Source organism: Lates calcarifer, unplaced genomic scaffold (genome assembly GCF_001640805.2).
Source record: "Lates calcarifer isolate ASB-BC8 unplaced genomic scaffold, TLL_Latcal_v3 _unitig_4112_quiver_405, whole genome shotgun sequence".
In the NCBI taxonomy this organism is placed as follows: Eukaryota; Metazoa; Chordata; class Actinopteri; family Centropomidae; genus Lates; species Lates calcarifer.
The window spans coordinates 559,644-574,737 of record NW_026116709.1 but is presented as its reverse complement, the minus strand read 5'-3'; the positions used below and the strand labels follow the sequence as shown (position 1 = coordinate 574,737).

The window sequence follows — 15,094 nt, the reverse complement described above, 5'->3', positions numbered from 1 at the left end:
AGTCCGTCGTCTCGCTCACGTAATTAGGCAAACGTTTGAGTCGACCTCGCAGGCAGATCTTTCACTTGTTCTTTTTTGCTGGGTGGCTGTATTGTTAATGGTACATGCCGCCAGTTAAAATCAGAAAGCTAACGTTATACTCCACATGTAGAAGATAAACACGTTGTTGTGTTTAGCACACAGCATCTAGAAGTTGAGGAACTTGGTCTGCGTGTCGAGTTATTTGATGCTAACAAGGAGGGCTAGCTGCGGTCCGGCAGACGAACTCTTGCTAACATCGGCGAAGGTGAGCGTTTATCCAGCATCAGATCAGCTAACGCGACGCCGAAAACTAGGAAAATGTTTTCCCGAATTTCCTAAGAAACGTTAAACAAGCTCACATTAGATGCTAACTAGTCTTACTTTGCAATAGCTAAGACAACTATCAAGATCTGTGTAACATAGCTAACTCGCATTGTTGTTGACGTGGAGCTGAAGTTTAACCGACCGTGTCTTTTATTTGCAGGTATGAGGACTGAAGCAGTTTGTTTCGGCACACAGAAAAAGTTTGGCAAGTTTGCTCAGCAGTCACGTTAATGTTGTTGAGCTGAAGGCTTGGTCAACTCAACAGACTGACTCACAACTAGCTGGTGCTAATTTGCTTATTGTGCATATTAATGTTGAATTATTGAAAGCGACGGTTAAACCAAAGACATGTAGACGAGTGTCTACATGTGACTTACTAATGCTGTAATGTCATTAAGGGCATTGTGAGTAATGTAAGGGGGTCACCCCTTCTCTCTGTTGAACTGCTCAAACACACCCTCAGGTGTGTCTGTGGCCTGAGGACGTCATTTTGCCCTGGCCTGAATCCTTGTGAACAAGTACTACAACTTCACAACCGTGCTGCACTGCATGCTTTCCCCATACGCTCACAGAGCTGCTCAGCCAACGGAGGCAAGAAGAGCAGAAAACTGACTGTTTGCCAGTCTTAATACAACTCCAACTAGTTCAGCGACAAAGAATGACAGCTGCGGTAGGAAGAGCGTTTGGGTGGGTGCGCTCATGGGGCAGCAGTTACGTGTCAGAGAATACCACAACGGATATAGCCGAGGGCCAGAAGCAAGGCTATGGCAGTTGGAGTCTCAGGGGGTGGACGTCTTGGATCTGGGGAGGGTGGAGACGTAAAAGTGATGAAAGTAGTCCAGTAGAGGAGTATTGGGAGGCGCAGGAGAAGCTTCAGCCCGTGGAAATTGAAGATCTCTGTGCAGCGAAACAAGAGGTCGTGGTACATTCAGAACAAGCTTCTAGATGGTGGAATAAATATCTCCCAACTTCTTACCTTGTGTGGCCAAGAAAAACGCAGCCAAGCAAAAGACAAAGGAAACGTGACGGTCTGAGCGGAGATGATATTGATGGCGACTTTTCTGAGTATAGAACACCTCCTCCATCTCCTACACCTCCTTCTCAGCTGACATCTCCTTTTCGATTCTTCGCGGACAGCTGGATGTTGGAAATCCTACCGGAGCACTACGAGATCTGTTTCAACTTCCTCCGCCACTTATTTGACCTGTTTGTTGTTGGCTTCCTGTGGACTGTGTCTCCTCCTGCCAAGCTGATCCTGGAAGTGTTGGGGGTCCAGGGACCACTGAGGCTGTGGTTTCATGGTATGGCCATGTTTTTTGTGTCCACAGTTGGAATGGCCGGATTACTCTGGTTGATCCAGGAGTATCTCCCTCAGTTTGCTTTGATCTATGGCATCATTCAGGCCGTGGTGATCTCTGTCAGTGTCCGACAGAGTGTGATAATCGGCATGGAGGAAGAAGAAGGAAAGGTCGAGGAGGGAAAGGAGACTGATGAAATGACAGACAGCAGGGAACATAAAGAAAAACATGTGTGTGTGTCTGTGAAGGACAAGGTGAAGACAAGTTAAACACATGGTAAGCCCTTTCCTTCCTCTGATATGATGTCTAAGTTACATTTTACCACCTAAAAGCTACCAAATTCAGATTTCTTTTCTCTGAGAGGTTGGGTTACTGTTAAGTTTTTATGGCTGCATAAGCTGAAGTGAAACCACAACACCTCCAAAAATCGAACAGTGTAATGGAGCTGGTGAGCACCCACTCATCATGAGCAGCTGAAATGAGAGAAAGACTCCGCTTTCTTACCGACCATACAGTGACCAGTATTTAAAATATCTGTTTTCAAAATCACAGCATTTCCTTGATTGTGTGAGAGTATTTCCTCCACAAAGGATTTGATGAAAAATGTGTGTGAATTTTAGATAGATGGATTATTATTTGATTAATTCCAGTTGTTGATCAGCTTGTCTTTTTTTACTTATACATCTTTGTGGAATATTAGTCAATTGTGGAAGGTAAAAACATTCACTCATTCACTGTAAGTTCAGTTTTGAGGTAATTGTATTTCAGATCATTGTTTCCATCTTATGCAACTTTATACCGCTACTTCACTACATTGCAGATGTCATGCTTTTTACTCCACTGCATTTATCTGACAGCCACACTTAGAGCTAGGTTAATAAATTAGCCAAGCTGATTTAAAGGCCAAAATTAGCTCTTTGCAGATAGATTAGTATGAGAGTATAAATAAATCACATTACAGAAAGGCCTTCCCAGGTTGAAGGTAATTTAGAAACAGTGTCTCCATCACATAGTTTGTCCAGAGGACATGGACATAGTGATTACTCCACTGTAAAATTTAATGTAAAATTTGTATGTAACTTTGTCACAATTTATCTGTAGTATCTGTATCGAGACTAACTACAGGGGAGAAAAGTCTTCTTACACATAAAGGCAGCAGTAATGATAATTCTATAGGGAATGATTGAATGATTCTTTAGCTATATAAAACACTGCAGTGGCAGGTGTAGAACTGATGTTAACTAAGTAGTTTGTTGTGTTTTGTATTAATAAGCCAACCTTCATTTTGGCCATAACATATTAAATTGTAATAATGCTCTTAGTCATAATTCTTTCTAGTTGTTTTTACAACTTGTCAGTGCATGTTTATTTTGTCCACCTCAGTGTATCAGTGAGGTTAGGCTAAATAACAGAAACACTTCTCTGTGTAAGGCAATACTGTTCAACAGCTCCACAAGCTACATCCTTCAAAATGATCATACAGTTGGAGCAGCGCTGCCCTAAAACTAATTCAGTTAAAAGCATATAACCTAAATGAAGGAGGATTTATTACAGGACTGTTGTATCAGACTGCATTAACTGATGTGACACAGTGGCTCAGTGTATGGCCACAGTAAAAGAAGTGTGACATTCTCTGAGAGGTGTGAAACCAGCTGGGACCACAGACTGAGAATAGAAGGTTTCCTCTGGGAGACACAGATAATTCATTGATTTGCCTGAGGCCTCTGAGCTCCCACTGCATTAGTTTTCTTAATTAGCTGTTCACAGATAAATGAATACTCAGCATCCAACCATTAGCCAGAGCAGAGATAATGGAACACATGAAATAAATACTACAGTAACGTACAGTTCCATCCATGTATTTATATGCAGTCAGAGGATTAGACAGGTTGGAAACAAACATCAGTTTATTCAGACTGACTTAGTGAACAGAACCGTTCACACAGCAGACTGGGTTTCTTTCTTCCACATACTGTTGTTTCCTCTCCAAATAAGCTGGAGTAGCCTGGAGGTTTGTTTCTAACCTGTATGATTGTTGTGACTGCTCGTGTTTCTTTCTTTTTTCTGTTTGCTTAACTGTTTATTAATCGAGTTGTATCTTTTCCACAGATACTGAGAAGTTTCTGTCTTCAGCTGTATCAGACCTCGTCCAGGAGTTTGACATCACAACAGTGCGACTACACAGAGGCTCTTTCGCTTCACCACTGTGCTCTGCAGTGTGACTTAATAATTGTATTGCACATTCACTACAAACTCATAGAAGTTGTACTTATGTCACTTTATATTCAACACTATTGATGTGCATTTTATAGATGTCTGTCCTCATTTGATTTTAATGTCATCACCAGAATGTTGGCATTTATAGCCATACATAGTTAAGTATCAAAAAGTAGACTGCTACTTTAATTGGGGTCAGAAATAATAGGGTTCATGAATGTTCATTAAATGCTTGTTAAATCAAAGAAAAAGAATGATTCCAGGTATATAGGGAGTACTGCATTTTCTCCCAGTCACATCGTATTGTGTTGTGGGGCATCACCACCAGGAGGAAAGAAATACACACTCACATAAACCACTCCATTAATTTAAATGAGAAGATTGTAGGGGATTGAAAGATGCAGTGTTTGCATTTTAACCCTAGTTAAGTTTAACACTAGGGTCCATTTGTTCTGAAGTTTGACTTTGGATTTGTCTTTCACCACCGTCTTTGTCACTTAAGGTACTGTCACCATTACACAGCTCCTCTGGAAGTATTAAATCCATCTTTAATGAAGCTGAAGTTTGTAAGACAGGAAGATTCAAGCATGCTCCCATACACTTCTTCTTTTGTTCAACCTTGACCTGTGAATTCAGTCAGTCAGCTACTAGAAACTCTGACACTGTGTTTAGACATGGAGACACAGCTGTTCTACAATATTACTCTTCTGTAAGACTAACTGTAAAATCCCTCTTGTACACTATCTACAGTCTGTGATGACGCTGCTTAATATTTATTTACTCCACACATCAGACCTGTAACATCACATTCCTTACCAGGCTAGGTGTGGGCTAATGTGAATGTAGCTTTACTGGAGCAAAAATCTGAGTCTGGTGAAGGGGGAGGAATCCTCAGAGGATGGATAAACAAGTAGCAACCACCACCACTGACCTGCAGGTTCAGACGTCTGCCAATTGAGCACACACACCCAATAACACTGTATAAAAGCCATAAGCTCTCAATCCAGCGTTGACCTCAAATTTAGATTCTTCTAAATAAGATGTGTATTTTGATATTCAGTGGTTGGCTCACAGGGTTTTTTATGAAACAAGTATCTAATAAACATCAGCAAGTGGCTTCAGTGCTGCTCAGCTGTGATGGTTGCTGTTTGTGTTTAACCACATTCTCTTAAATGTTCATCATTTCTGCTGGTGAAACTGTACTGTATTATATATATTTACACACTGACAGACTAAAATGACAGCCCTGTCTGACCGGTGGAAAAAAACATTTACCTTACCAAAACCTTACCACATACAGTACATGGATGACATTACATTGAGATTCCTCTAATATGTCCTCCTTAACATGCTTGTTGTAGGAGGTATCTTCTTAGATATTTAAAGAATTGACACATAATACCAGCAGCACATTTAATGTGTTCTCTTTACACACTTGTATTTTGCCTGTCATTTTCTGTGCAATGATTTTTTGCGCGTTTTAAACAAGTTACACACTCTCTTCACTAGTGTGTATTTTAATGGATTTTTATCTCTCTGTCATGCTTTCCATTTAATGGCACAAAAATGAAGAGACCAAATATCTAATTTGGTTTTAGTGCACAGTGGCATGTTTTGCACTCAACAAACTCCTGCTCTATATAATTTCATTTGACTTGCATCAGATATTTTTCCTATAGCATGTGCCGTAATCAATTTTTCAAAAAAGATATGGATTTGAATATAGGTTTTATTTCCTGTATATCAGCCTGTAAATGTGGAGGTCTGTGGCTGACAATATTGAAATGAAATAATTTCATCTATTTGAGATGTGATTGTCCATTTGTGTGCACATGATACACAAAATTAGAATAATGAATACATAACTGTAACTAGTTATGTATGTACTAGTTACTATAGCCAATTCTAATCAAAACGTGCTTGAGTCATTTTCAGTTTACTCCCAAGTGTAACACTGCCATAATGACAGGAAGATTAATGGGAAACAGTCTTGTCATTTTCAAATTCACAACTATAAGGTATTCAGAGTTGAAAAAGTGAATCAGTTATTGAAGTTGAAATTAGATTTTATGTGCACACAAATGGAAAATGAAACTTTGATTGGATTACAAGGTTTAATATTAGCAGCTACTTCCATAGAAAGAATGTTTCACTCTCTTTTTTTGTATTGTACCAAATTTTTATGAACCACTTGAGTCCCGTTAAGGTGACACAATGCCTACATCTCTTTGATGCCTTTTATTCATTGTTTGCTTAAATGGAGCTTTTATTGCAGTGATATTAAGCCTGATAATCCCTTGTAAGGAAGGTTTTTTTTCTGTTAGTAGCCTGCACTGCTAACAAGTGCTGGATCACTGTAGCTAAATAAACTCTGTCCCACTGTCCCACAAGGAGGAAGGACCTCACTAATATCTATGGTGTAATTTTAACTTGGAGGAAGTAAAGGAAGGAAGAATCTGCTGTGACCTATTATGTTACATCTAATTTATGGCTACTTTGAACCCAACAGTACACTGAGGTTAAATGCTCCCACTGGCTAAATAAAACTGTTTTTCTTTTATTAGATTGTCTGCTTGTCTTGGTTTTAATTTCCTACACAGATTTAGAAACTTCTCATGAAACAAATACAATTACAGCATTGTAGCCAGTTAAATTCAATGATTACATTAAACAAGACACCTCCTTTTTTTGTACACAAGCTTGAAAATAATGTAGCAGAATAAAAAGGTTACTGTTTTTCAACTTTTACTTACACTAAGAGCCCTGGTCCCCTTTGAAAGGAGACTCTTGGCAGAAAGAGGTGCAGCCATGGCGGGAATGTGAGGGTTTCTTTTTATTTTTCCATTTTTCTTTTGTCTTTTGGCATAAATAGTGACTGTAAGACCTGTAGTAGCACCTTCTGTGTGGAAACACTTTGGATCCACAGCCACAAATCGTGTTGACAGCTGTTGCAGTGGTAGTGGGGTCCTAAAATGCCCTGTACAAGTGAATCAGGAGACTCAGAGCTTTCAAACAATATATCATTTTTAAGATTGTGTGAAGACTGAGTCTGGAACAGACCAAAACACACCTAACACTATAAAAGCCACAGGTAGGAAGGTGTATTTTGAAAGGCTGAAAGATTTGTTTGACTTAGATAAAAGATGCCAACGAAGATCATGTCTGCCTTCAAAGTCTTCTGCACTGGAGACTTTCTCAATCTGTGTCTTACCAGATGCATTAGCATGTAACAGTGATTTCACTGACAAATGCAGATGTGACGTTGAGGAGAAAAATGATCTAACTCAAGCCAATTATAAGAAAGTAGTAACCCAACACTATCAAATAACTGACTTTGATCTCTGGGTGTGTATCCTTAATGTTACACCCACTGCAACGGGTCAGTAACAGGCACAGCATTATTTCTGCCCTGTAAACAGCTGTGCAGAAATACAACCTGACCCCAGGTTCACTATGTGGAAATTTAATTAAATAAAAGTTAATGCATGACTTTACAATGTAAGACAATGCATGGTATCTGTTTGATCGCAAAATTCAATTTAGACACTGGGGCCTCTTTCAGGAAAAGGCCTCAGGGTAGCAGAACAGGACTCACCTAAAAGGAGCAGTAATTTATTTGGCCACATGATGGCAGCAGCTAAACAGCTACACAGCTGAACAAGCTAAAAGCACAACACTGATATAATACCACCCTATATTCGCATTCATTCGGAGTGGCATTATATAATTTATATTCCTTTTTAGCACTGGTCTTGTCTCTACCAACTCCTGAAGTAAACATATGGTTCTTTAACTAATAAATGCTCCACTAAGTTCACCAACTGTGTCTGGCTGCTGTTTGGAGGAGGCAGTGCTCACTGGGTTTTGGTGAAAAAAGCTGCCTGCCTCTGCCAGAGACCAGGTGGTCGTCAACACTGACTGTGATCTGAGTCTGGTCCCATTTAACTCTATTACATTCTTAAGGCAGGACTGCAAAGTTATGTGTAACTATTTAGTGCCATACTCAGATACTCACATAACACGTATTTGTAGCTTTCATCACAGTTCAAAACTTTAATTCACATTAAATCTGCTCTCATTATGCTTAATAGTATATACAGAATGATGCATTGCCAGTACAAGAACAATGTACATATGTAACAACGTCTATGTAGGTAGATAGTACAGAAAGTGGCGGTGGTGTAAATTAAGTGAATGAGTGTAATCCACAGTACTGTCACATATCAAAAATGGTCTGAAACTGTAGAGGAGGACGAGGAGGAGGATGTTGATGGAACCTGTATCAGGTGAGTTTTGGTCATAGCTGAGACATGAGAACAAAGCCTGGGCCTGCGATCATGCATCTTCACCTCTCCTGTCCTGTACACCACATTAGCTGTGAGCCACTTACATATGTACAGCCTGGTCAGGAATGGACCTCCAATCATAGAATGCTGCATCTTTATAGATTCACCTCATAGCAATAAAGCATGTCCATCACTCTCACACAGTCATAAGCACGAGTTCATAGAGTCAAATTGTAGATTTTTCTTTTATGACCAACATGCAGCTGAATTTAACCTACGGGTGCTTCGTTTCAGGAGTTAAGTGACTGAGTGCGGAAATCAACTTTTTCTTATCCATCTGCACTGCTGGCTGACAACTCAACCATCCTCCTCTACCACACTTTAACAAGCTATGCAAAGAAACAACTCTAAAACTGAATGTCTAGGATTGTCCAGTGAAGACAGTGGAATCAGTCAAGCAAATGAAACCCAGCAGAGGATTTAGAAGTTAAAAATACCAACACACATTCTGTTTCAACAAATCGAATGCTGTCAGAAAATAACAGAGTGCCCTGTAATCAGTCATTATAGCAAACTGACAATTACAGCTTTGAAAAAAATAATTAAAAGTTTAATGTCAAAAGTCTTGGGTGGTTAGGTCAGAGCTAAACTGGCAGCCTTTGAGCTTAGGTCAGTGATTTTAATAGAACTAGACGTCTCGGTCTTGTCTGATGTTTTGTTTCAAGCCAAAGAAACAGCTCCCTAACCAGGCCCCCATTCTTCATATACAGTTTAACTAATGCAGGCACATATCACGTTAACCAGATAAAGTCATGTAGATAATTCCTATACGGCTAATTCAGTTCTTCCATCATAGGTGGAGGATGGATTTTTCAATCTAAGATAAGAACAGCAAATTTCTATTTTGAATTAAACACAACATGAGTCAAGGGCAGAATCAGCACAGGTATGATTGGTTGACATAGTCTGATGGATACAGAATGGCAGTGGCACTGTTAAAGCCTCAAATCAGAAACAGGTGCTAAAGGCAAAGACGAGATGTTTTTCTATGACCAAACTGTGAAGTGTGTTCAGTAAGACTGACTCAAATTTAATGTAAATTGATGAAAAGAAAAGCCTCTGCTGCGATGAAGCTAATGAGGATCCTAATAAATTAAATAAATTAAAGCTACTTAAATGTTACAATGTATGAATACATTTATACATCTTGCTGTGTAAATGCCATGTTCTGATTCCATTGTTTTAAAAACAGAAACTTTAGCTGAATTCATATCTTAGAAACCAAATTTGAAGCAGGTCTGAATTTCTGTTATGATATGGCCTAGCTGATCAGTTATATAGGTATTTTACAGTCAATCACACAATCTCATCTGTTTTATTAATATCTGACATGCAAGGAATCATGTGACTGAGAATGACTTCATATTTTGGGTTAACCCTAAAAGGTTTAGTCATGATGCAGCTAACTGTGAGAATGCTGCACTTCTGTAGGTTTGTATGACTTGTTGCTATGACAACAACAATTAAAACAGGTTTGAAGAGCTGAAAAAGCCTTGTGTTAAATCATCAGTGATAAAATCAAATTCATGAAGTTATATGAAGAACAGGTCCCAGGGTTGAGCTCTGTAATACTGATTAATTTGGCCTAATAGAGTATATTAATGGTGCTAAAACCAAATCTAGTAATAATGTAATTAAGTGTAAGTGTAATTAACATGTTCTGTCAGCTTTAAAAGTGGTCTATAAATGAGAAACATCAAACGCCTCCTCAACTAAATGTTAAAAAAAAAAAAAAAAAAAGATCCCTGTCCAGTCTTTAATCCTCTCTGTTCTCATTCTCACACATTGGTTTGTAATTTCTAAGTGTTACTACACAGACAGTGGTCGACTGCATGTCAAGTATTAGCAAGTTTAGAATTAAGACCGGAAAATAAATTAAAAAAATAAAAAGCGATGTGCTGTATTATATACAATTAACTCTGCCACTTTGTCAAAAGAAAATACACAGCCAGACAGCATTTTATGGCCTCTCTATCTCCATCTCCTCAAAGCTCCCAGTATACTGTGTGCTGCGTTCCAGAGAAGCCTCTGTCATAGAGTCTGATATACATGCCAGGGAAAGTGCAGTGATGGCATTTCCAATCGGAATTATAAGCATGGAGTCTGAGCAAAGGTTTCTGGTTTTGGTGACGTTATAGTTAAAGACATTAAAGTCAGTTTTAGCTAATTTATGACAAATCACAGACACATCACATTACTGCTGAGGACCATTTTCCAAAGCACTCCCAACTGTTTGATGTCTTTAGGTTGTAAGCCATTGGTTTCCACTCATTTTACTACAGAATAAAACCATACTGTTAGACTCTTGAAGCTCTTCAGCACTATCACATGTCTGTAAATGGAAGCAAATACAGTTATGTTCAGAAATGTCATTTGCAGTAGAGGGGTTAGTATACTGGTATCTGTCCATTGATAATAGTCCAGTTCTATTGTAGCTCCTACATTAATACATTACAATTATCAGTTGGCACAAAGTTGAACGTGTTTTAGCTGTTGAAAGGGGAAGAGAATTTGTAATTTAATTCAATAAATCATTAATCCATATTCTCTGTTGCTTTTTTATGGTGACATTAGCATACACCGTATATCATAAAAGTGTTTTTAGTTGTTTTATCTCATTTATGACAAATCACAGACATAGTTTACATAACTTCTGCTGACAGTTTTCCAAAGCATACTGCACTCTTATAAGATTTTAAATGATCTTGTTTTGTCTGACCTTCCAGGCAGTATAAAATCATACTTGCAGAAGCTTAAAACCTGCTTAGCTAATATAATCCATCATTTCTATTTTCATGTATCTTCTTTAATTGTTGGAAAGGTTTTGTTACAAATGGGTGGTAATGCACATGTAAGTGCAGGCTGATAGAAATAAAATAACTAAGCAAATAAAATGCACTGACAGAAAATTAATTGGTTATTATTTAGTTGTTTAATCAGCAAAATGTTCCAATTTAATCAGACAATGAACATCTGTGAAGAGAGTATCTTTACTTTTCTTTTTTTCTTTTCTCTCTTTTTTTTTTTTTTGGAACAAAACAGGCCAAGATGTCAAGTTCAGGCTGTGAAAACTATTAAATTAATTGACAAATAAAAAAAACAAAAATCAATAATAGAGCTGAACTGATTAGTTAGTGTGTTAGTTAGGGGACTGACAGAATCTGTAACTATGCTGATAATAGGTTACCAGTATTTTATAAACCAACACCAACATTCACTGGGTCTAACCTCTGCAGTGTGACGATCTGATTTGTCTTTGTCATGTATAAGAGTAAACTGGATTTTAGACTGCTGGTCATATATGGTGTGATGGAATTTTATCTCTACGTCCCGACATTTTATAGACATAGAAATGATTACTCTGTTAACAGCCAGCAGATTAATGGATGAGGAGAATAACCACTGGCTGCAACAGCAATAAATAAAAGCAAAGATGATACTCACTGTGACGAACTATCAAAGTTTAGTTTCAAAGCACTGTGAAATGAATAGAAACCAAAGGCTGCCTGGAAAGTAGGTAAGTATTTTAAAATCTACCACCCTGCATCATGCTTTGGGAAATGCTCAGCTGAAATCTGATATGTAGCGTGTGTGATTTGTAGTAAAAGGGCTAAGACATGAAAAAAAACACTGGTATGGTCTTTTAAATTCTATTCTCATTGCAACATGTGTCCTTTACAATTGAGTAAAAAAGAAATTTAAAATCACTCCTAATTGTTATCATTTCATGTTATGTATATTAGTTGGCACAATACTGAGCATGCTTTTAGCTGTAGAAAGGAGAGCAGGATTTTCAATTAGGCTAACTTCAATAATCCATGTTGCTCTGTGTTTTTCAGAGCAGCAGCACAGGGGCTGTAATCCTGCTCCAGCAGCTGGGACTTTCTGACTCATGACTAGAACGCAGCACCAGGCCTGCCTGTACCTCAGTGATGGAACTAATCTAAAAAAGAGTGCAGTTTTGCAATGTGTCGTTGTTGTGGTGAGAGGAAACCACTGAGACCCCACAATCGGACTGCAATGCTCATTAGTGGGTGTGTGACCCTCCAGAGTTTGGGGGCACTGTGGTTCCCCCGGCCCCTCTCTGTCCATGGCCTCTCCTGCCGTGGCCCAGGATACAGTGAGCACTGCCACACCCTTCTTCATCATCGTCTCCCTCGCTTTCAGAGGATGACTCTCCAAACTGTCGAGGCTTCTCATAAATACAGCAGCCTGGAACACAACATACATGATTAGGATTGATCTAGGTGATCTACATCTACAGATGATGCCTTCACTGACTCGCAGTAAGCTTCTAGCCCTGTTTGAAAAAAATAATAAATAACACATGAAAAAAATACAGCCTCGCACCTTGTTAAAAATAAACGAGCTAAAAATAGCTCGTCAGCCACTGTTTGATTTGAGTAGTGCAGCAGGAGGACAAAGAGGCAGAACAAATTACTAGAATTCTAATTCACTAATTAAATTGTGAGGAAAAAGAATGTTGTGATAATAATGACTTTCTCATGTGGTCCTAATCCAACATACAACAGCTGCAAACCCTGGGAATGTTTTTGCTCGGTTTTCACTCCTTTAATTTACAGCATCATTTTCTGTGGATCACCTTGACTGGAGTCCAACTGCTGGTAAAATTTAGTGGACTGGACTGGTCTCACAGGTGAAAATGCTCACAGACAGGATTGCATGGAGGCACAGATCTGCAGAAGGCTACAAAAAACTTTCTGGTGCACTGAAGATTCCCAGGAGCACAGTGGCCTCCATAATTCTTATATGGAAGAAGTTTCTTAAGTATTTGCTTTGTCATTATGGGGTATTGATTGTAGATTGATGAGGGAAAACTGCCACACAACAATATGTGGAAAAATGCACTGTATGCACCGTTTGCTTTAGAACAATTTCAAATATCTGAATTGTCTGTACAGGTTAGGTTGTCTGTACATAGTAAATGTTAGTTCTGTTTTACTTGTTCTGTTCTATTTGAGATTCTTTCTTTATTCTGAGTTTTGGAACTTCACAATGGAACCATGCTTGCTTAATATAAACTTAAAATATAAATGTTGCCAATGTTGCAAGCTACACCTGAGTCCTGTTTTGTGGCCTATATTTCCTTATATTTTGCACTATCTTCACCATAAAAAGTGCATTCTCACCATGCATGTGTGACATACATTACATTACAGCATGTGCTGATAAGGAAGATGAACTCACATTTTGAAGATCTTCTTCCCAGGTGCTCATTGTCAACAGTGTCGCTGGACCACTCCACCTTCTTCTCAGTCTTCCTCTTCCTCAGCTTGATTGTCAGGCTTCGTCCCTCCTGTAACATGTCAAAGGTCTGCTGTGAGACACTGGCTATCAAATGTAAACTAGGCCTACTGGTTAGCTGTGGCAACACACAGCAAGAAGGCCCTGAGTCCAAACCAAACAAAAGTAATCTCTGGGACTTTCTATTCACTGTGTGCGTTACATAGGTGCTCCCATTACCCACGCTCCTAATGCATGTAAAGTCCTACAAATTCCTCTGTGAAGGTTCTGGCTTGAAGTTCATGAAAATGGGTCCTGGCAAAAAAGCAAAGGTAAAACTTAAAAATTAAAAATTAGGTTGTAAAATCTACATTATTTGGAAGAAACATCCAGTAACTGATCAACAACATGTAAGATTCAGGAGCATGGTTCCCTTTAAGCAAACAGCTCATGCTGAGCATTAACATCATCATCTTTTCAATAATTGATTAAGTTCTAATTAAGTTCTCACCACTTAATGGATATCAGTGGGACTGGAAAGATTTGTGGCAAATAATATACAATAAGGCCTTAAGTACGTGGACACTTGAACTAAGTTTATGAGAACCTGGACATTCCAGCCACATCTGATAGTTGAACATGTGATTTCAAAACCATAGGCATTAATGTGCTACTATATCAGCCTCCACCCCAAAATCTGATGTTCCACATTAGTGAGGTCCAGCAGTGATGGTGGGCAATAAGGTCTGGCCGGCAGTCTGCCTTTGAGTTCATCTCAAAGCTGTAAAAAGAGGCCCAACACAACTGTTGGTACACACTTGGAAACACAGCATTGTCCAAATCTCAGGTCTGAATCAGTGTCACCAGGAAGACCTGGGTATAATATCTAGTGTCTATCTATCTAGGTCCAGAACCACACCTGAACCCGTTCAAGAACCTCGTTCAGAAAACCGCAACCTGAAGTTATCGATTAACGCATAATGTAACATGGCGACATTTGGAACATACATGGCTGTAAGGACAATACATGACTAATATCCTGACGGGCACTGTCATTAAAGGAGCTTAACGTAACTAACACGGGCCTCGTCCAGCGTCATACGGCAGAGCTGAAAGCCATGCTATTACTTCAGAATGATACTCAAACGCTGTCTAGAAGCAGCGCGGCCTCGTTGGTACTGGACCCGCTCTGGTGCCATACAGAACCACCGGTTAACAAAACAACCAACCCGTCCTCACAACGAGCTCCTCATTACTTACCTGCTGGGGCGGCGGCGGTGTATTAGTCTGAACGGTCTCCGTTATCGTCTCACTTGATGTCCCGGGAACCTCCGCCATCCCTGGAGCTCCTTTGCTAACGCTACCGTTAGCTAGCTTAAAGATATAAAAGAACTGGAGTATCTGTAAAACAGCGCTATGACAGCTACAGTTGCTCACCTAGTTTCTTTAAATCACAGACTGTATTAACACTGAAGGTTGTTGACCTGACGATTATGATGTGTTGAACACTAATAGCTGTGGCCAACACACAGTCAAGCCATAAAATGAGTTAGTTACTTAGCAAGACTGAAAACGGAAGTTTAATGTTTCCATGTCAAAATTATTATCAGCTGAGTGACTCGCGGTGTCGCACAAACAAATAAA

The 15,094-nt window shown here is 39.2% G+C and overlaps 2 protein-coding genes across 2 annotated transcripts; one reads left to right on the top strand and one right to left on the bottom strand.

Annotated features, from left to right (window-relative positions):
* cunh6orf47 (chromosome unknown C6orf47 homolog) lies at positions 1 to 6,420 on the top strand. Its single transcript, XM_018695506.2, has 3 exons — positions 1 to 286; positions 506 to 1,919; positions 3,753 to 6,420. The coding sequence occupies exon 2, from the start codon at positions 1,004 to 1,006 to the stop codon at positions 1,910 to 1,912; it is 909 nt and encodes a 302-aa protein (XP_018551022.1). The 5' UTR covers positions 1 to 286; positions 506 to 1,003; the 3' UTR covers positions 1,913 to 1,919; positions 3,753 to 6,420.
* Positions 6,421 to 7,885: 1,465 nt separating this feature from the next.
* Positions 7,886 to 15,038, bottom strand: ppp1r11 (protein phosphatase 1, regulatory (inhibitor) subunit 11). Its single transcript, XM_018695512.2, has 3 exons — positions 14,711 to 15,038; positions 13,415 to 13,523; positions 7,886 to 12,418 (listed from the first exon to the last, which is right to left on the bottom strand). Exons 1-3 carry the CDS (start codon positions 14,786 to 14,788, stop codon positions 12,234 to 12,236), a joined length of 372 nt encoding a protein of 123 aa, XP_018551028.1. The 5' UTR covers positions 14,789 to 15,038; the 3' UTR covers positions 7,886 to 12,233.
* Between the last annotated feature and the right edge of the window lie 56 nt (positions 15,039 to 15,094).

Coding starts and splice junctions, on each gene's coding strand:
- cunh6orf47 (XM_018695506.2), top strand. CDS start 1,004: ATGACAGCTGCGGTAGGAAGAGCGTTTGGGTGGGTGCGCTCATGGGGC.
- ppp1r11 (XM_018695512.2), bottom strand. CDS start 14,788: ATGGCGGAGGTTCCCGGGACATCAAGTGAGACGATAACGGAGACCGTT. Junction 13,524..14,710: donor CACCGCCGCCGCCCCAGCAG/GTAAGTAATGAG, acceptor GACATGTTACAG/GAGGGACGAAGCCTGACAAT. Junction 12,419..13,414: donor GGGAAGAAGATCTTCAAAAT/GTGAGTTCATCT, acceptor GTTGTGTTCCAG/GCTGCTGTATTTATGAGAAG.